Below are 21,611 nucleotides of genomic sequence, written 5' to 3'. Positions count from 1 at the left end.
ATAATCATTTTCGATCTTTAAATATATAATGAGTAACAATAATAGTTTATCACATCCTTCAAAAAAAAAAAAATAGTTTATCATTGTTTTAAAACTTCAAAATAGTTTAGGTTGATAATATCATATTAACCTCTCTCAATTAACTTACTTGTTATTATATCAATTTATATAAATGCTTACTTGCGGATGACAATTGAATCTAGGTATCCGCAAAAATACCCACAACAGGTAGGGTAAAATCCTACTTTTATAGGTTTGGGTTTGGATTAAAGTAATTACCCGCAAATTTAAATGGGTACAGACGCAGGTAAAAACACTATATTGTCTAACCCCGCAACCAGCATATACATATTTCTATAATATGAAAAATAATATATTTATTTTGTGTCAAATTACTTAATTAATTAATTTTGCTATTTAATTTATTCAGAATCTCCGCACAAAAAATCTCTACACACTTTTTATCCAGAACATCACAAACAAAACAACGCAAACAACAAATTGCATAAAATAGCTTGGAAGAACTTTAATTACTTATTTGGTTAAAGTAAATGAATTAGGATCACTGATGGTCGATTCCTCGCATCTGGTATGCGTCCGATTGTTGGCAGCCTTCTTGAATTGCGATTTCTCTTGTTTCTCCTTATCATAGCGTGTTTTTCAAGTGAGGCAGAACCTATATATTTACAGCCGAGCAAATTACAATATGTTCAGACGTGCACAGCCTTGCGCGCAATACACATGAGGTAGTGACTGAACAACTTCAATTATGTTCCATGTCGCGTGATGTGCATCTCAATGCACACATCACATGTTGTCCAATAGTTGCACATATGATCCTTCTTCATGGCTGCGCGATGCGCATCTGCTAGCACGCATGGTCGTTCCCGACAATTTAGAGGTCCAGTTGTAATTTTGACAATTTTCATTTAAAAAGAATTGAAAAAAAATATTCAACCCCGCTTATAGAGATAAATAATTAAATTGTAGTTAAATATATGAACATATGCTCGAACATGACTTTTACCTACAGACAATTAGACACTTACATATGGATAATGAATAATTGACGACAAAATTGTTGTCTTCCATACTTTTACCTACAAAAAAATGACATTTATTGACAAATTTTGTATGTAGGTAAAAGTGTTTTTTTTCTATCTTACACCCCAACAATTATACCATTATCCCTACAAATATTTGAGGCCTCCATCAATTGGAGGTCCGACTCCATAGAGCTCCTTATTCTTGCCCAAGAATGGGCCAGCTAGCACGCATCTTACATGAGGTAGTACCTTATCTTTTTTCTTAATTCATCATCTTTTGTCCTATTTTTCCTCATTGAAACGTCCGTAGTGACTATGCCTCAAGAAATCACTTAATTATTCTTATAAAAAGTTTAACACAACCGCATAGTTGTCTAGTTTGGAGGATTCAATATGGCTGAAGGCCTTGTGCTTCGGATTACTTTCCCATGTGCATCCATTGAATTATGAATTCTGCTCTCCCCCAGCACAAAACACTTACACCCTACAGTCTTGCCTAAATTACCCTCGCGTTAGTTAAGTCACGCAGTATGAGTTAACTCACGCAGGTTATAAACCCAGCGTGAGTTAACTCACGCTAGTCTTTTGTACCACCTAACACATGTCTTTTGGTACCACTTATGCTATAATCTTGGTGAGCTCTGTTTATTGGATTATAATTGTGTAAGTTTTGTTGGATTATAATTATGTTAAGCCTGAAGACTCATCCTTAGGTAATGTTTTTTTAAGGAACCTTTGGTAATGTTTTACGTTAGCATTGTAGGAGATTGTTATAAGGCATTAAAAGTCAAAACTATATTAATGTAGGTTGTCGCTTGTAGAAGAAAGTTTTTGCCTTTTACACGTGCCTTTTGATTTTTGGAGTTTGATGCATGTTTTAGTTGATATTGTAAAATATGTGAAGTATGTGTAAACTCTATGTGTGTCTATAATGAGATCACACAGCTTGTATTTATAATGGCTTTACAATAAATACACTAAATACTTATTTAGTAAGCACCAGCCTAGAAAGTTGAATACTCTAGGAGTTATACAATCAATCTAAAAAGTTGTACAATTAAAGGGATATCTAAAGATTCTTAACTTTAACAAATATCATTCACAAATCTCATAATCTGCCACTTTTCAACACCACCTGTTAAAACCCACACTATCTTGGATTGCACGTGTTGATATAAAAAGGGTAGAGAAAATGGTTTTGGTTGCCACCAAAGTGACCAACTTCTTTATACTTGGGTTGCTTTTTTTTGCAGGAAATGCATTGGAGTACAATAATAACTCAGCGTGAGTTGTTAACTCACGCAGCGTGACTTAAGTCACGCATAAAATACAACGTGCGTTAGTTAAGTCACGTTGCGTGATTTAACTAACGCAAAGGTAATTTAGGCATGGCTGCAGGGCGTGAGTGTTTTGTGCTGGGGGAGAGCAAAATTCTTGAATTATTTACATAAACTCGGCCAAAACAATTTATATCTTGCTAAAAAGACTAGAAAATAGCTCTCAAATGATGCTAAAAAAGAGTATATGATTGAATGACTTCACCTCACCTTTCCACAATATACAAATTTTCCACAATATACAAATTTTAAGACTTGAGATACAACTCCGTACCAAAAAAAGTCAATGTCCTCAAGAGTTTTTTTATACAAATCCCCAATTAAGCCTACCATAAATTTTCTAAAGGCCAATCTTTTGACATCCAACCTTTTGGACCTCTTTTATTCCTCATAGATTGAAACACTTCTTGCGTCACAATAATATTATCATGAAGTTACGACACTGATACAGACATATCGACGTCATTTTTTTATTTAGAAAATGACATGATTTAATATAATCACAAGTGACAGTGTCATGCTTGTGTCGGACACGACATATGTCGGATACGGAGACACGCCTTCAATCAGAAGTGTCGCTGCAACAGTTTTCCTCTAACCAAGAATTATGAGTACGGGTAAATCTCTTATTAACATCTTCCATTTTCCTGTCAATTTTTTTCTTTCTCGTACATATTTTATATTGCAAGCTAGTTGAATGACAAATTATACACCTTGAAAAAAACATAGCACATACTGGGGACCATATTGCAAAATAATTAGGATGGATTTGTTATTCATTCTAATGTATTGTTAACAGTAGGCTAATATACTGCACATGTTTCATTGTATACTTTGAACTGGTTTTGCTAAATCTTTAGCATAACTTGTTTGAGAATAGCTCAACCATGTCCATAAGTATAAGTTGTTCTAGCTTATACAAATAATTTACTATGTATATTAGCCAAGTCCTATTACAATATGCAACCAATGATCATATGTATAGAGCTAGATTTACAAAGACATATTACTATATATAGTTACAAACAGACCTGTACATCAACAATAATGAAGTCGTATCCCATTAAAGGGGGTCGTGTTAAAGACAAACCTATATTACGATGAAATAACCAATGCATCAACGCATAAGCAAGCATTATCATTTCATGGAAATTGGAAATTTCCGCTAGCACTTTTTTCAGTACCACCCTCGGCCGGGCTAATGGCAATCCAAAGCAAAGAAAGTGTAATTGCAATGAGACCTGACCACACATATACAATGGTGGGTGTCTTCCCTCTCCTTCCCATCAATCCTTTTGCAAATGGATACAAATGTGCAAGAACCCAAAAACTAAAGAATGCTCCTCCTATAAACTTACTCCATTGTGGAACTGCACTATAAATTGTTCTAGAAAACGCAACCCCAATGGCAATCACATTTACCATAGCAATGACAATTGGAGGAATCATTAGAGAGGTCCATTTGACAATATACAAATCTGCATAAATATCATCATCATCTTCTCCTCCTGATTTGGTTGTCAAAGTAAAAGAAATCTCAATGCCTGCTATAACTTTTAGCAGTCCTTGTATCACAGCTGCCAAATGAGCACTAGTGCCAGAAATGAGCCAAAACTGTTCATTTCTCCACCATTGCTCCAACTCTACACCGGACCACTTAACCTCGAGAATTGCAAGCGCCACCAAGCACACGGTCATGAGGAGCAAGTAGATTAAAAAGGCAACACTGAGGGTTTGCACAATAAAATATCCAGTGAACAATGAGAGTGCCGGGAGAAAGCAATACACAATGAGGAAGAGGGAGGTGAAGGGGTAGATTCCAACATTGAGGTATGCAAGACGCTGTAAAAGTTTTAGGCGCTTACTGGCGAGGAATGCATTGTTCTTGGAGAAGAAAATCTCAACAGAACCTGTGGCCCATCTTAGCACCTGGTGTAGTCGATCAGTAAGGTTAATTGGTGCTGATCCGCGAAATGCATCTCGCTTGGTCACGCAATATACAGAACGCCATCCACGGTTGTGCATGCGGTAACCTGTAACGACGTCCTCTGTCACTGATCCATAAATCCATCCCACTCTGTCTCCCCATTCTGTCTTCTCTTCGTACCTACATGTAATATGATGTATCTTTAATAAGATCTAATAAAATTATGTAACTTTAGATAATTAATAAAATAGGAAAGTTAGCAAGAAATTTATATTGTTTTATTTAAATGCATTATGTATATGTTCTATTTTGTTTAAACGTGGGCGTGTTGGGCTAGATACGCACCAACAAGAAATCACAGAGACAGCTTCAGCTACAGTACTAGCTTCGAGTGGGTCACGAGGAGATGTCAGCAAACCTGGTTCCCGTCCATACTTTATGGAAAGATGATCGGCAAGAGGGCGACCGTGGATCTCAGCCAAAGGTATGCTCTTAGCCAACTCGACTGAATTACCGAAGCGTTTAGGAAGCAAGTCTACATCTAGATAATAATCAAACTCACTACTCCTTTTAGTATTCAATTCCATTGTTGTCTCAGAATCTTCTTCGGCAGAACGTTTTTTGGATTTTTTCCTTTTTTTGAAAAATTTCTTTTTAGCTTTTGTCATTTTCCAATCACCCGTGGGAGGGTCAAATCCGTACAATGCAAATCTCCTGAACATGCACCCGGTTCCCACATAAAATGGACCTTGGAGACCATCAAGGGCTCTCATGTTCCCGTCAAAGAACACGGTGTTGTGATTGGCATAGCGATCTGAGGGATCAATACCTTCAAATCTTTGAGGGAACTGAATATAGCATATGTCTTCGCCACCTTTGTCCATCATGAAACACATTCCTTCTTTTACTGCCTTGCAATTATAGATATAGTGATCACAATCAAGATTGAGAATGAATGGCCCATTTGATAGGACTGCAGATGCTCGAACAAGTGCATTCATGGCACCGGCTTTCTTGTTATGATCATAACCTGGCCTCTTCTCTCGAGATACATAAACCAACATCGGCAAACGTGTATCTACGTCACTGAAATCAATGATGTTGTTGTTTGCACTTCGCGTTAATGGATCAGGACTTGGAGGCTTTAGCATCACCTACTCATATACACGCATATAGTTAAATTAAGATATATAATATATACACTTGCGCGCACACCCCCGTACACATGAAATGTAAGTGTAAGTTTATGATCAAATTTATTCTTAGATATAATACACAAGAAAATACCTGAAGTATTCCAGAATGGTCACCTTTAGCATGTTCGCTAGAAGAAGAAGCCCACGTACCAGGCCAATGGGTGCCATCAGCCATCCAGGTAGCCTTTATTACCTTGATAGGCTTAGAAGGATCAGCCCCACTCTCCTTGAATTGCTTCATCTTCTTCATTTCCTCCCTTGCGTTAAATGCATCAGATCTTCTCCTAATTGACTCCGGAAGGCCATTTATACGCACCTTGAACTCATCATACTCCCTCTTCACCCTTCTTCTATCCTTCACAAAATCTAATCTGCTCTTGTTCTTAGTTGGATCGACATTTGAGGCAAAGTAAGAATCAGGATTCCTTGGCTCAATATTGTGTTTGCGACAAAAGGGAACCCATAAATCAGCAAAACTTGCAGCCTCAGCCATGGCCTCGAATGTTAAAAGAGCACCTCCATCATCTGAAACATAACAAGCGAGCTTCTCCACTGGATAATCAACTGCTAATATGGAAAGAATGGTATTGGCAGTTACAAGAGGCGGCTCTTTATCAGGATCAGCCGTCGACACAAAGAGGTCACAACCAGGCAGATCAGATCTTGCTGTGGGATTTGTCGGGGTTACAACGTGGAATTTCTCATGAAGGACGTCTAGGTCAGTGCTACGATTAACTGGAGAAAGCTTTGGAATTTGGTCAAGTATCCATGAAAAGCCGAACCATATCTCACAAGTAATTGACATAACCCACAACCATACTGCCTCTTTATTTGGATGTGTCACTCTCCAATGTAAAAAGAAGCACATTACTACTAAGCGAACACCAATAAGCAACCTGCAAATTAATGAAATATAGGCACAATCAGATGCAATTATAACTAAATCGCTAAGATATACATTTAATCCTATAGTAATTATTTTTAGTTATATACAACATTTACATATTGCATATATAATAACCAACCTATATGGACTTATGATGCCATTTGGAACTGATCTTTTTCGGCACAAAGGCTTCCAAGGCTTCTCAGAAGAATCAAATACTCCTTGATGCATACCATCACCTCCATTTTCATCGTCTGGAGGCCAATATGCATTGCCAACTCCATAGGTACCTTTGGTCTCAAACAACCATTTATTGTGATCAAATTCTCCATTTTGATTTCTCTTCATAACTGACATATTGTTTTTGGAACCAGGTGGAGCCAGTAATGGTAGTGCTGCAGTGTCATAATCTTGGTTATCATCCTCGTATTCTCCTACTTTGTAAGGCTCTCTACAACCGGGACACATGCCAGTATCGCTTTGGGCATCTATAAAACAATCTCTGCAAATCTTGTACCTGATAAATTGGTATTATTATATATTCTAGTTAGTTTTTATTGTCACAATAATATATACTATTATAAAATTTGAATTAACGAAAAATTTTGAGACAGTAAAATTGATCATCAAATTTGACGTCTCTAACCTTTAACGATAAAATTAGAGACGAATTTGACAATTTTTTGTCTCTAAATTTTTGTAGCTTTTGCAACTTTTCTAATAATGATATTTGAAAGAAAAGAATAAAAAATATCAATTTCGACACACATATATACATGCATACCTACACTCACATGGAGTCACATCATGTCCCCTCTCATCCTTCATAATATTTCCAGCACAAATTGAACATTTAGATCCTTTAGCCCCTGCCATTTGAGGATGAGTCACCTCAGAATCAATCACTCTATCCATTAGATGAGCTCTTGTTACACTATTGAATCCTCCGGTAAACAAAGAATTGGAAACATATTGTTCTTCAGCTTTCATTGCAACAGAATTACCATCCATTGGTTGGTTATCAGGAGTGGGAGGAATATGAACGGTATAATTCATATAATCTCCTGCTACATCTGTAGACATTTCAATGTCTTCTTTTGACAAATTAACATATCTTCCACTTGATGTTCTTCTTGCAAATTTTATACCTGGCTTCCCGCCTCCTTGTTCCGATCCTCCAGTATTACGCAAAGAAGATTTCTTTGACGGTTGGTTCGTTGATGAAGCCATTTCTTTCAATTTATATTGCTAAATCTACACCCTTAAATGGATATTCGTACTTCGAAGAATTAGTTTCTAGCTTAGAGCTGGGGATACCTTTGGCTTATCAAAAAAGAAAATCTACAAGCATGAATCAAATGTTATGCATGTGGAAGAAATATGATTTATATAGATTTCTTAAATTACCATTGTGGAATCAGTTAGACCCTATCCAAATCCAATTTGAAAACCCATCATTTTCTTACATTCCATGAAGAATAAGAACAATGGCTAAATTTGTTCTTGGTAGGAGAACAAAAACTGTTAGATTAAAGAACTTTGGTTGACAATGAAACAAAGTTTGTTAGATTTATGGTCATAAACAAAGTCCTTTCCTACAATGTTGCTTTCATGGTTCTCATTTCCTGATTTTTAGGAGTGTTATATATATATATATTTCGTGCAAATATACATGCATATATGAAAGAAGAAAAAAAAGGAAAAATAGATTTTTAAATTCAATTATTTCATATCATTTTTTTAAAGAGTTATTTCATATCATGAATTTTTTTGTTCAGGTTTTTTTTACACTTTGTTTTGTTCAGTTAGCTTTTTTATTATGTTCGTGTGAATTTTAAATTTTAATTTATTTAAAAAAGACTTTTTCTTATACATATAACTTCTGTGTTTTAATAGCCAAATAATATCAACAATCATGTGTTTTTGAACAAATTGTAGTTTTCAAAATTGATTTAAATATCCTTAAAAAATTATTTAAATCATATACTCCATTCATTTTAAAATAAATATCGTTTAAGATTTTTACACACATATTATGAAATGCATGGATTAAAAGAAAGAATTGTTGTTTTACCAAATTATTCTTATTAATTATTGATTTCTTTTTCAATAAAGAAAAGTAATACTTTTGGAGTTGTGTGTAATATTAATTGAAGGGTTACAAGAAATGTTGCATTTTGCCAGGGGCGGAAGCCCTGGCAAAATTCAGAAATCCTTGGCAAATGTACGTTTGCCAGGAGCAGATTCACCAGCAAATATGTCCATCGCAAATGAACATGTCAGGGCTTTAGCTCCCGACAAATGAGCTCCTGGCAAAGGCCCTGGCTTAACCCCTGGCAAATTGTGTCTAATAGAGTGCAGACTTTTCTTGGTCAATGCAGTCCTTTGCAGACCGTGTCAGTTCTTCTCAGAAACATGTCAGGCGCTTTACCAGGGGTTAACCCCTGGCAAGTTGTGTACGACTATTAAAATAGAAAACGTTTTTTATTTGTTAAAATAATCAAAATATTAAAATTTAATAATTAAAATAAACGTTTTTAAATTGTTTTTTTATTTCTTTTTTTAGAAATTGTTTTAATAATAAAAATTATTGGCAATTAAAATAATTTTATAAAACAATTTAAAAGTAGTTAACAAAGCAAATTAAAGTAATAGCACATATAAAATATTGTCTAGCAGCATTGAAATTAAAATTGTACCAAATACTACACACCAATCAGATAGGTAGAAATTGTGTCAGGAAGTATAAGAAACTTCCCCAAGTATTACAGACCTAGAAATTATATAGATAAAGCCATAAGAGAATATATCATAAAGGACTTAAAACATCAATCATCAACATCATCCACATCATCCTCCTCATCTACGGGATAAGGCTCAACATTGGGACTTAAAACCGGCGCTCTAGTGGGAGGGATCTTGAGCCTGTGCTTGCCTAAGCTGAGCCAGCTGCTCCTCGTATGATCTTTGGAGGTTAAGCAAATCTGCCACAAGGGTCGCTTGACTTGCCATCTGCTGCGTGAACTGCTCTTGTGTCAATCTATGAATAAGCTCCCGCATCTCTGGTGTCAGCTCATGCTGCTGGGAGGATCCTTCACCATGATTGAGGGTTAGTCTGAGGGTTGATGCAACACTATCCTTCCGGTAGTTAGCGGCTAAGTTTCCAAGACCATAGAGCTTTCCTTTCTTCTTGTCGCCAACAACTTTTTTCCAAGTGTTGAAGGTCAAAGAGTGATCAATAGTAGACCCTTGAGAAATAGCCTCAGCAAGCTGCCGGTCATACTCCTCCTGTTCAAATAATAACAAAATATTTAAGGACACAACTGAAGAGTATTCAATGCGTATGCATCATTCACACCTAGTTTATGCTTTATAGTCTAGTAAACCAACATTAAACAATAACTAGCAGTATCATCATCAACAATAAAGCAAGACAAAGAGGTCTGTAATGGAATCTCCATTAATTAACTTGTCCAATGCAAACCCTGCTCAAAAGAAAATTCAAGACAAGAAAAGGGAGGAATGTGAAATCTCCATTAATTAATGGAAGCATGTTTACTATTTGATAACTCTTATCTTATACCTATTTATATTGCAGGAGCATATGTAGTTTCTCTGCCCAAAGAGTGTACTGATGCAGAAAACAAATTAATTCCATGTAATCAGAATTCTCTGCCAACTATGCTAATTAATTCTATACAATTAGCCTATAAAAACAAATTAATGCAGTCAAAGATTGCAGCCTACATAATCGGAATGCTTTTACAACAAAATCAGACCACATGTTCTCATTACAAGCAACAGAGTAATCATAATGCTCTTTTACTCTTGCAAATTTGATCTTTGAATGCTCTATGAATATTCATTGCAGAATGCTCTTTGAATATTCATGTAGCAGTCTAATCAGGTGAAACAAGAAAAAGCAAATTTGCTCTTGCACTCGCGACACATAAACATTTCATGTGCAGAATAATAACATTAAGGCCTAAAATGTGACATATAATTATCAAAGATTACCTGCACTCTCCTAGCACGCTCATCACAGTATTGGCCGAACTTATTTTTGTGCGTTTCGTCGTGAAGCTCGTTAATAAACGGATCCCGACGTAACCTCCTAGCCTATCTGTCACAAGAAATAAAATTATGAATAAATTAAACATTAAATTTTATGGGCAATTGCATAAATTTAGCAGTATTGATTTAAAACAATCAAATTTAAATGATATGAAAAAATAAATAAAAGTATATTATTTTTACCATACGCTCAGCGTGTTCTCCGTTGCTTAAGCAACCACCAGTGTGAATGCATCCTCCCTTTTCCGACGTCCGGTTCTTCTTTGATTTGTTGGATTTTTCCTTGAACTCCTTAGACGCCCAATACTTAACCAATTCATCAAAGATAGGCGGGTCAATCCAATGTGGCCGCTTTAAAACAATTTTAAAAGTGACATTCATTTTAAAACAATTTTCTTTTTGTTAAAGTGATACTCATTTTATGACACGGAGGATGAAGACTAAAAGTGACATTCATTTATTTTCCCCCCCTCAAATAAACAACCATTTATGAGAGGATGAAGATCATTCTTTCATACTAGTTGCTCAAAAAATTTACTTAAAAGTTACTTTATAAAAGGTATTCATGATTACCACACAAACGAAATTGTTGAATGTTTAGATCACCACTCTTCTCAAGATCATATGAGAAAAAGAACTTTGAAAAATATTTTTTTTTCCATCTCCCTTAATGTACCATCATTTCTAATGAGCAATGCACATAATATTACATTCATAAATGATAAGATCAATCTTTCAAACTAGTTGCTAAAAAAATTTACTTGAAAGTTACTTTGTAAAAGGTATTCATATTACCACAAGAACAAAATTGTTGAATGTTTAGATCACCACTCTTCTCAAGATCATATGAGAAAAAAGACTTTGAAAAATATTCTTTTGTTCCATCTCCCTTAATGTACCATCCTTTCAAATGAGCAATTCACATAGTATTATATTCATAAATGATAAGATCAATCTTTCATACTAGTTGCTCAAAATTTTTACATGGAAGTTACTTTGTAAAAGGTATTCATGATTACCACACGAACAAAATTGTTGAATGTTTAGATCACCACTCTTCTCAAGATCATATGAGAAAAAGAACTTTGAAAAATATTATTTTGTTCCATCTCCCTTAATGTACGATCCTTTCAAATGAGCAATGCGCATAATATTATAATCATAAATGATAAGATCAATCTTTCATACTAGTTGCTCAAAAAATTTACTTGGAAGTTACTTTGTAAAAGATATTCATGATTACCACACGAACAAAATTGTTGAATGTTTAGATCACCACTCTTCTCAAGATCATATGAGAAAAAGAACTTTGAAAAATATTCTTTTGTTCCATCTCCCTTAATGTACCATCCTTTCAAATGAGCAATGCACATAATATTATATTCATAAATGATAAGATCAATCTTTCATACTAGTTGCTAAATTTTTTTACTTGGAAGTTACTTTGTAAAAGGTATTCATGATTACCACACGAACAAAATTGTTGAATGTTTAGATCACCACTCTTCTCAAGATCATATGAGAAAAAGAACTTTGAAAAATATTCTTTTGTTCCATCTCCCTTAATGTACCATCCTTTCAAATGAGGAATGCACTTAATATTATATTCATAAATGATTGTTGCATTCATTCTTCTTGAAGACAAACCACAACTTTCTTTTTTTTTGTTCAATAATAGAACTCAATCAAACACATTAATGTTGAAGAACAAACAAATAACCTGCATATCTAATATAAATAATATATATATATATATATATATATATATATATTTATTTTTTTTGAAAACTCGGTATCCGATCCAAGAATCGACTAATCCGAGGGGACCAATATATATGATAACATGAATAATTATCAAGTTATATTATTTTCCGTCAATCGAACTAAAATATGGTACTTCAAGACCAATTAGTTTTTCATTATTTACTCAAGTTCTCGGATAATAATTGTCTACATTTAGTGACGTTATAACCATTGAAGTGTACAACAAATGAGATTTTCCCATATATAACCAGCATAGCACTTTGCTATATAAGTTTCATGATTTAAAAGATTGTTATTCTTCAAATACTCAACTTGTAATCTCAAATAAATATTTATCATTCCAACATATTTTATCTTTCAAAAACTCTTCAGAAGTTCTTAGGTTTATTTCAAAATGGAAAAATTATATCATTTTTATATCTCTTCTAGAAAATATTCACTAAGAATATTATTCAATATGTTTATATATTTTAAGTTATTAAGTAATCTCATCAAGAATATGAATTGTATGCCTCGATAAAATAATTCTTTTGGGGAATCTTATATAAAAGTATCAAGCGAGTCATATAAGTATATTGTAACATGTACTTCATATATAGATAGATTTCGGCTTTCAAGTGGTGCTAGACTTAATCAGGTATAATAATGTACTTGAATTCACTTCAGGTGAATACGCCCCTTCGAAATTAATTGTAGGTTTTCACCAATACTCTTGAACAATAAGCCCAACTTTATATATAAATAATTCATAATTCTTATTTTATTTTTACATATTCAGATGCATGGACTATTGGTCCAAAAATCACTTGCTTTGCAAAGCTAGTTTAATTTTGCATAAAATGCATCTATTAAATCAATCATTGTATTGTCTATAATCCTTAATAGACTCATATTCATGATCCTCGTTATCATTTTTGACATATAGAGCTATATTTTATATAAAAACATCACCAACGTTTACTTTTTTTCTTTCTGGTTCCATGGCATTTCATTCATGACATAGTTTATCGAGATCTCTTTATAATTCGTAAGTTTCAGGTACCTAATTAGTTCTGCTGGAACTGAAAGATAAATTATGTATAAGTTCTCTTTTGAAATTTTCATATCCTCGCATGGGTCATCTTTCTTTTGAGATCATTTTCAAGGATTTTTGTATGTGGAACCGACTGCTCTACCACACTTCAGACAAATTTGAGATTCATTTGCAATATTAGATTGTCTAACACGAACTTCTATTTTGATATGAGCATTTTAAAATATTTATTTTGCTTAACTTTGCAAATGAAATAATGTTTTTAACGTCTGGTTCATATTAATTTATATGAGGATCATGGTTAGATAATAAAAATTTATTTCAAATTATTCATTTAAATTTATGTTTAACATATTCGATTGTTTATCCTTCCCCATAATATTAGGAAAATAAATTCATCAATTGATAATCAGCCTACTGGGCTATAAATATGTCTCCAATTATTAACTCAATATACTTTATAATAGATCGATGGAGATTCATATTAAATATATTTCTCCATATTCTTTTACAACTCCTCTAAGCGCATTGTATTGGAGCAACTGAATCACACACAACACATCCAAAAAATGCTTATATAGAAAATAGGCTTAAATATGAAAATAGTCCCTGCAAATATCTGACATTTTGGTTTTAATCCCTATAATTTTTTTTTTAGTTTTAGTCCCTGCAAATATAAAAAAATTGGTTTTGGTCCTTGTTATTTTGTTTTAGTCCTTGTAAAATTGATTCATATTGGATTTGGTCCTTGTAATATTTAGAATATTTGATTTTAGTCCCTCAAAATGAGGACTAAAATGAATATTATAGGGACCAATTTCAATATGAAATGATTTTACAAGGATTAAAACAAAATACCAAGGATCAAAACCAAATATTCTATATTTGCAGGGACTAAAACTAAAAAAATATTTTTATATGGACTAAAACCAAAGTGCCAGATATTTGCAGGGACCATTTCCATATTTAAGCCTAGAAAATATTAGCCTTATAAACCAAACTTCAAATTGTAAATTACGGGATGATCTGTATATGATAACTTGTTGGCTTAATGCAAATCAATATCTCATAATGCAAAATGTTATATTCCCAGGTAAAAAATTGAAATATCTTGTCTTATAAGTATTGATCGTACAATTAATATTAGAAGTCTAATGAATTAATCTTCAAGCCCATTTTTATAAGGCTAAACTGCGTTTTTCACCCCCTAAGTTTTAAAATGTTGCGATTTTGACCCCCTATTAAAAAAAAATAAACTTTGGCCTTCAAGACTAGAAAATGAGCCCGACCCATGCGCCTATATAGTACACGGCTGTGCACCCTGTTTAAAGAAATTTGAGGTAAAATTGTCGAAAGTTGAGCATGGTCCATGTGCCTACCTAGCACGAAAGTGCGCCCTTCATAGTTTGCAAAAGTTCAATAGATTTGAAGGCAAGCATGACCGTGCGCTATCCAAGAACGACCTTGCACTCTCTGCAATCAAAAATAACTGTTACAAACTCTTAGAATTCTTTAGTTATTAGCTTGTAACTCGTTTTCAATGCATTGTGTGAGGCTATAGGTTATAAATAGACCTCATTTATGAGGTAAAGGAACATCTTTCACACTTGTAATCTTACTACAAAGTGGAAATCAAAGTTCTTATTTTTTTTGTTTAAGTTTTGTTCTTTATTTTTCTGCACTTTACATTCTTGTCTTTTATTTTATGTCGTTACAATTCCTAGTCATTTATCTTTATGATGTCTTTACATTTCAATCCATCGTCTACTAATTTATAAGAGGAAACAAGAAATACCAATTGAATGCATTGTCCTTGGAAAAATTTCATTATAGAATAGAGAAATAGATAGAGAATGTAATGGATTAAACATTATGATAAAACCATCAATCCCATGATGTTTTTTAATATATGAATTTTAAAATCAATGGCGAGTTGATTATTCTTATCTGATAGGTGATCGCAAGTTTATAGTTTATTGGTCGCCCTTTGAGGCTATATATTTTGTCGGTCCAAAGATAAATTTCTTACATTATATATTTCATATCGGATGATAACGTGAAAACATGTTATCTACATTAAAATCAATCTTTAAATAAATAATTATGGGCTAAAAAATGTTTAAAAATTAGAAAATTTGAAATGTTTTTTTAGCAAAAATAATTGTAAATAATTTTTTTATTAAGTAATCTAGTGGCTAGAATTTTATCTTTAAAGAAATTAAGTGGAGAATTTTTACCTACATATATAATGCAATGTTCTTACCAATTGAATTACCTGAACAATTTTGTAAATCTTTCATTAGTATGAAATTTCTTGAATTTTTTTTTTTAAAAAAAAAACATCATTAGAACTTTAACTCCAGAAGTAGAATCTTTAAAAAAAAAAACTCTAAAAGTAGATGTAAGATTATGCTTGTTTTTTTTAGGAGATGCAGGATTATGTTTATAACAACTCCTAAAAACAAGGAAATGAGAACCATTTTTTTTTGAAGGAGGGAAATGAGAACCATGAAAGTAGCAATATGGGAATGACTTGGTCTCTCACCATAAATCCATCTTCTACTTTGGTAGTAATTTGTTTTCTAAACAAAATCTCTTTCATCTTCAATCAAATTTCTTTTTTCTCTAACCGCTTTTGTTTTCTTCCTATGAATAATTTGAACCTTGATTCTTGGTCTTCCTTGTAGATACACAATGGGGGAAAATGGTGGGTTTTCAAATTTTATTCAAATTATATAGGTGTAGATTTGTATCAAATATGACTTTGTGTAGGGTCTAATTGTTCCAATGATGGTAAATTGAGGAACATATTGTATTTCTTCTTATGATATAGCTACATGCATGAAATTGTATGCATGTATCAAATCATATAGCAGTGGTTTTCTTAACTCTTAGGAAATAAATCAAATTATACAAGTGTAGCTAGCAATATAAATTGAAAGAAATGGATTCATTGACAAACCAACCTTCAAAGAAATCGCGAAATGCTAGCGGCGAAAAACCAAGTATAAAATTTGCAAGAAGAACATCTAGTGGGAGATATGTTAGTTTGTCAAAAGAAGACATTGAAATGTCTTCAGATGTATCAGGTGATTATATGAATTATACTGTTCATATTCCTCCCACTCCTGATAACCAACCAATGGATGGTACTTCTGTTGCAATGAAAGCTGAAGAACAATATGTTTCCAATTCTTTATTTACCGGAGGATTCAATAGTGTAACAAGAGCTCATCTAATGGACAAGGTTATTGATTCTGAAGTAACTCATCCTCAAATGGCAGGGGCTAAAGGATCTTCTTGTTCAATTTGTGATGGGAAGGTTATGAGAGATGAAAGAGGAAAAGATGTCACTCCATGTGAGTGTAGGTATGTATACATATGTTAAAGTTTTGCATTAAGTTCAAATAACGACGTGCGACAAAATCAGAAATGAAATTTGAATTTATCCATTTCTAAATTCCAGTCGTTATTTCAACTTTTTAATAGATATGTGTGAGTGTGTGGAAATTGATAATTTGCATTCATATCTTGCAAATATTATTATGACTTGTGCAATGAAACTAACAAGATTACAAAATAATACCAATTTTATCAGGTACAAGATTTGTAGAGATTGTTTTATAGATGCGCAGAAAGAAACCGGCACGTGTCCCGGATGTAAGGAGCCATTCAAAGTAGGAGAATACGAGAACGATGGCCAGGATTATTCAAATGGAGCATTGCAATTACAAGGACCAAACGGTTCCAAAAGAAATCAAAATGGAGAATTTGATCACAATAAATGGTTGTTTGAGACCAAAGGTACCTATGGAGTTGGCAATGCTTATTGGCCTCCAGATGATTCAGATGATGAGGCTGGTCTAAATGAAGGAGTATTTGATGGTTCCGAGAAACCTTGGAAGCCTTTGTGTAGAAGAACACCAATTCCAAATGGCATCATAACTCCATATAGGTTAGTAAATGTAATGTATAATATTTTATGAATAAAATATGCTAAGAAATATATATGTAATTGTATATAACTACGTATAATTATTATAGGATTGTGCACATATATTATAATTGATATAACTATATATTATACTTGGACCTGATTGTGCATATATATTTTATTGACAGGGCTCTTATTGCTATTCGCTTGGTAGTGATGTGCTTCTTTTTACATTGGAGAGTGACCAATCCAAATGAAGATGCAATATGGTTATGGCTCATGTCAATTACTTGTGAGATATGGTTCGGCTTTTCATGGATACTTGACCAAATTCCAAAGATTTCACCGGTTAACCGTAGCACTGACCTTGCCGTCCTTTATGAGAAATTTGATGCTCCATCCCCAGAAAATCCCACAGGGAGATCTGATCTGCCTGGTTGTGACCTCTTTGTGTCAACTGCTGATCCTGAAAAGGAGCCGCCTCTTGTAACTGCCAATACCATTCTTTCCATATTAGCAGTTGATTACCCTGTGGAGAAACTCGCTTGTTATGTTTCAGATGATGGAGGAGCTCTCTTGAGTTTTGAAGCGATGGCTGAGGCCGCAAGTTTTGCTGATTTATGGGTTCCCTTTTGTCGCAAACACAATATTGAGCCAAGGAATCCTGATTCTTACTTTGCGTTAAAAATCGATCCAACCAAGAACAAGAGTAAACTGGATTTCGTGAAGGACAGAAGAAGGGTGAAAAGGGAGTACGATGAGTTCAAAGTGCGCATAAATGGCCTTCCTGATTCTATTAGGAGAAGATCTGATGCATTTAATGCAAGAGAGGAAATGAAGATGATGAAGCATTTGAAGGAGACTGGGGCTGACCCTTTGGAGCCTGTTAAAGTATTGAAGGCCACTTGGATGGCTGATGGCACCCATTGGCCCGGCACTTGGGGTTCTTCTTCTAGCGAACATGCTAAAGGTGACCATGCCGGAATACTTCAGGTATTTACTCATATATTATATATCTAAGAATAAATTCAATCCTGAACTTTAACTTATGTTTCACATATATTTCATAATTTAAATGCATGCATGTATATAAATAGGTGATGTTGAAGCCGCCCAGCCCTGATCCGTTAATGGGAAGTGAAGACGACAAGATCATAGATTTCTCTGAGGTAGATACACGTTTGCCGATGTTAGTATATGTATCTCGAGAGAAGAGGCCAGGTTATGATCACAACAAGAAAGCTGGTGCCATGAATGCACTAGTTCGAGCATCTGCAATCTTGTCAAATGGACCATTCATTCTCAATCTTGATTGTGATCACTATATCTATAATTGTAAGGCAGTACGTGAAGGTATGTGCTTCATGCTGGACAAAGGTGGCGAAGACATATGCTATATTCAGTTCCCCCAAAGATTTGAAGGTATTGATCCCTCGGATCGCTATGCCAATCACAACACTGTATTCTTTGACGGAAACATGAGAGCCCTCGATGGTCTTCAAGGTCCATTTTATGTGGGAACCGGATGCATGTTTAGGCGGTTTGCATTGTATGGATTTGACCCTCCCTCAGGTGATTGGGACACAAAAGATCCTAAACATGAATGTACGGATGAAGTCTGTGAAACTACACCGGCCTTGAATGCCAGTGAGTTTGATCAAGATTTAGATTCAAACTTGTTGCCCAAGCGATTTGGTAATTCATCCATGTTGGCTGATAGCATACCAGTCGCTGAGTTCCAAGGTCGCCCTCTTGCAGATCATCCTAACGTCAGGTATGGACGTCCAGGAGGTGTTCTTAGGAAACCTCGTGAACCACTCGATGCTCCTACAGTAGCAGAATCTGTGTCTGTCATTTCTTGTTGGTATGTATACTTTGTCAAACACAAACATATAAGTCATAAAAAATATTTTTGTACTTATATACAATATTATATATGAAAAGACAACATTTAACTTATTTAATTTTATTACATAATTAATTAAAAATATATTTATTTCATGTAGGTATGAAGACAAGACAGAATGGGGAGAAAGAGTGGGATGGATTTATGGGTCAGTGACAGAGGATGTGGTTACAGGGTACCGCATGCACAATCGTGGATGGCGTTCTGTATATTGTGTAACCAAGCGAGATGCATTTCGTGGATCTGCACCAATTAATCTTACTGATCGACTACACCAGGTGCTAAGATGGGCCACAGGTTCTGTTGAGATTTTCTTCTCCAAGAACAATGCATTCCTCGCTAGTAAGCGCCTAAAACTTTTACAACGTCTCGCTTACCTCAATGTTGGTGTCTACCCCTTCACCTCCATCCTCCTCATTGTGTATTGCTTCCTCCCAGCACTCTCATTGTTTTCCGGATATTTTATTGTGCAAACCCTAAGTATCGCCTTTTTAATCTACTTGCTCACCATGACCGTGTGCTTGGTGGGGCTTGCCATTCTTGAGGTTAAATGGTCTGGCATAGAGTTAGAGCAGTGGTGGAGGAATGAACAATTTTGGCTCATATCCGGCACTAGTGCTCATCTGGCTGCTGTCATACAAGGACTCCTTAAAGTGATTGCTGGAATTGAGATTTCTTTTACTTTGACATCTAAATCAGGAGGAGAGGATGACGATGACATTTTCGCAGATTTGTATATAGTCAAATGGAGCTCCCTAATGATTCCACCAATTGTTATCGCAATGGTAAATGTGATTGCCATTGTGGTTGCATTTTCTAGAACCATTTATAGCGCGAATCCACAATGGAGTAAGTTTATAGGAGGAGCATTCTTTAGCTTTTGGGTTCTTGCACATTTGTATCCATTTGCAAAAGGATTGATGGGAAGGAGAGGGAAGACTCCCACCATTGTATTTGTGTGGTCAGGTCTCATTGCAATCATCCTTTCTTTGCTTTGGGTTTCCATTAGCCCACCCAAGGCTACTGATGGAGAAGCTAGTGGTGGAGATTTCCAATTTCCATAAATTGCTAATGCTTGCTTATGGATTTGATGCCTTGGTGATTTCTTCGTGATATATGTATTTTTGCATGTAACAATGTTAGTAATGTATCTATGTTAAGTCTAGCTCCAGATACTTGATGTGTCTTTGGTTACATATTATAGGACTAATTAAGTAAATTTCTTTTCTGTTGATTGTTGATAATGATGTAGGCTTGATTGGAAAAACAACATGGAAGTAAATGAGATTAAAATGATTTGTTGTGATATATTAATTTATACTATATTAAATTGATGATAATTTGATACATTTTATGAACAGATAACTTGAAACATATTCACTATAGTGTACTGTTGGGAATTAGTTAAGTAATGAAGTTCATAATGCAAAGTGATTTTCTGAACTGTGAAGTACATCAATATGTTATCAAACAATTAGAATTCACAGGAAAAATTACATGCATGGCAGCATGCAAGTCATGGGTTTGAAACTGATTTCAAGAACAAATGATTTCAAGCAAAATCATGTGTTAATCATAATATGAACAAAAGAGACACTTAAATCTTTCACACGACATTCACAGCATTTTCCCTTACTAAATTTTTCCCTGCTAAACCGACCACCCCAAAATCAAAGACTTTCACCGGCAACTAAAGGGTGGCCGGTCCATTTGGAATTCCAAAGGGTGGCCGATTTGTAGCAGTTTGGAAGGGTTTGAACCAAGATACAAACAAGACTGGAATGGGCAAAATTGGACTAATGGATGTGCTAGAAAGACACATTTACATTTTGAAATTGTCAAAAATAAAAACAAGAGTTTATTTGGTGAGAAATATATAATCTTGGTGTAAATATATGTAAATATATAATCTTTTGTATTAATCTTTGTTTTGTTTTAGTCTCTTAACTCCATGTAAAATCTATTCATTTTTAAATTGGTCTTTGTAATATCTATTATATTATTTTACTTTTACTCTTCCTTCACAAAACAAAATTACATTCCCCTAAAAGAAAAAAATAGTTACATTCTTTTTTTACAAGAAAAAACAATAGTTACAAATTCGGTATCATTATTAATACTAATCGATCAAAACTAAAATTTGAAAAATCCGTTACTCTTTTCCCTCAAAAAAAATAAATAAAATCCGTTACTCTTTTTGTTTTTAAGAAAAAAAATACTTACTCTTAAAATCCTTAAGAGTTACACTTTTTTTGACAGTAAAACAAAACTAACGGGGCACTTGTTAAATAGATAAGAGTAAATTCAAATATTAAAATAAAAGTGTAACAAACACGATATAAGTATATATATGTCCAGATTTTTTTTCATTTATCCTTTAAAAAGTGTAACAAACTAAATGAGTATATCTATATTTACTTTTTCATTATCTCAATTATACACTTAAACAACTTTTTCTATAATAAAGAATGTTGGTGTCATTAAAAAAAATAAGAATTTAATTTTTAG

The 21,611-nt window shown here is 34.0% G+C and overlaps 2 protein-coding genes across 3 annotated transcripts; one reads left to right on the top strand and one right to left on the bottom strand.

Moving 5' to 3' along the window:
* Positions 1-3,526: 3,526 nt before the first annotated feature.
* LOC11433892 (cellulose synthase-like protein D4) lies at positions 3,527-7,735 on the bottom strand. Of its 2 annotated transcripts, none has more exons than XM_003589756.3 (5): positions 7,177-7,735; positions 6,532-6,909; positions 5,598-6,402; positions 4,656-5,464; positions 3,527-4,490 (listed from the first exon to the last, which is right to left on the bottom strand). In XM_003589756.3, the coding sequence occupies exons 1-5, from the start codon at positions 7,620-7,622 to the stop codon at positions 3,527-3,529; spliced, it is 3,402 nt and encodes a 1,133-aa protein (XP_003589804.2). In that variant the 5' UTR covers positions 7,623-7,735. The 2 variants fall into 2 exon arrangements, with proteins under 2 accessions (XP_003589804.2, XP_024630851.1); XM_024775083.1 differs by having other exon boundaries at positions 6,532-6,631; positions 7,235-7,403.
* An 8,309-nt stretch (positions 7,736-16,044) lies between these two features.
* Positions 16,045-20,385, top strand: LOC25482857 (cellulose synthase-like protein D4). Its single transcript, XM_013611461.3, has 5 exons — positions 16,045-16,632; positions 16,862-17,218; positions 17,386-18,190; positions 18,295-19,061; positions 19,204-20,385. The coding sequence occupies exons 1-5, from the start codon at positions 16,208-16,210 to the stop codon at positions 20,165-20,167; spliced, it is 3,318 nt and encodes a 1,105-aa protein (XP_013466915.1). The 5' UTR covers positions 16,045-16,207; the 3' UTR covers positions 20,168-20,385.
* Positions 20,386-21,611: the final 1,226 nt, after the last annotated feature.

Source organism: Medicago truncatula, chromosome 1, assembly GCF_003473485.1.
Source record: "Medicago truncatula cultivar Jemalong A17 chromosome 1, MtrunA17r5.0-ANR, whole genome shotgun sequence".
Classification (NCBI taxonomy): domain Eukaryota; kingdom Viridiplantae; phylum Streptophyta; class Magnoliopsida; order Fabales; family Fabaceae; genus Medicago; species Medicago truncatula.
The sequence above is the reverse complement of the archived record's forward strand: the minus strand, read 5'-3'. Positions and strand labels throughout refer to the sequence as shown.

Bases quoted from the DNA above. Each gene is read 5' to 3' on its own strand.
- LOC11433892 (XM_003589756.3), bottom strand. From the start codon at position 7,622: ATGGCTTCATCAACGAACCAACCGTCAAAGAAATCTTCTTTGCGTAAT. The intron at 6,910-7,176 runs GTATGCATGTAT...CCAATTTATCAG, and splicing joins GTGACTCCATGTGAGTGTAG to GTACAAGATTTGCAGAGATT. The intron at 4,491-4,655 runs GTGCGTATCTAG...TATTACATGTAG, and splicing joins GTCTCTGTGATTTCTTGTTG to GTACGAAGAGAAGACAGAAT.
- LOC25482857 (XM_013611461.3), top strand. From the start codon at position 16,208: ATGGATTCATTGACAAACCAACCTTCAAAGAAATCGCGAAATGCTAGC. The intron at 17,219-17,385 runs GTTAGTAAATGT...TTTTATTGACAG, and splicing joins GGCATCATAACTCCATATAG to GGCTCTTATTGCTATTCGCT. The intron at 19,062-19,203 runs GTATGTATACTT...TATTTCATGTAG, and splicing joins GTGTCTGTCATTTCTTGTTG to GTATGAAGACAAGACAGAAT.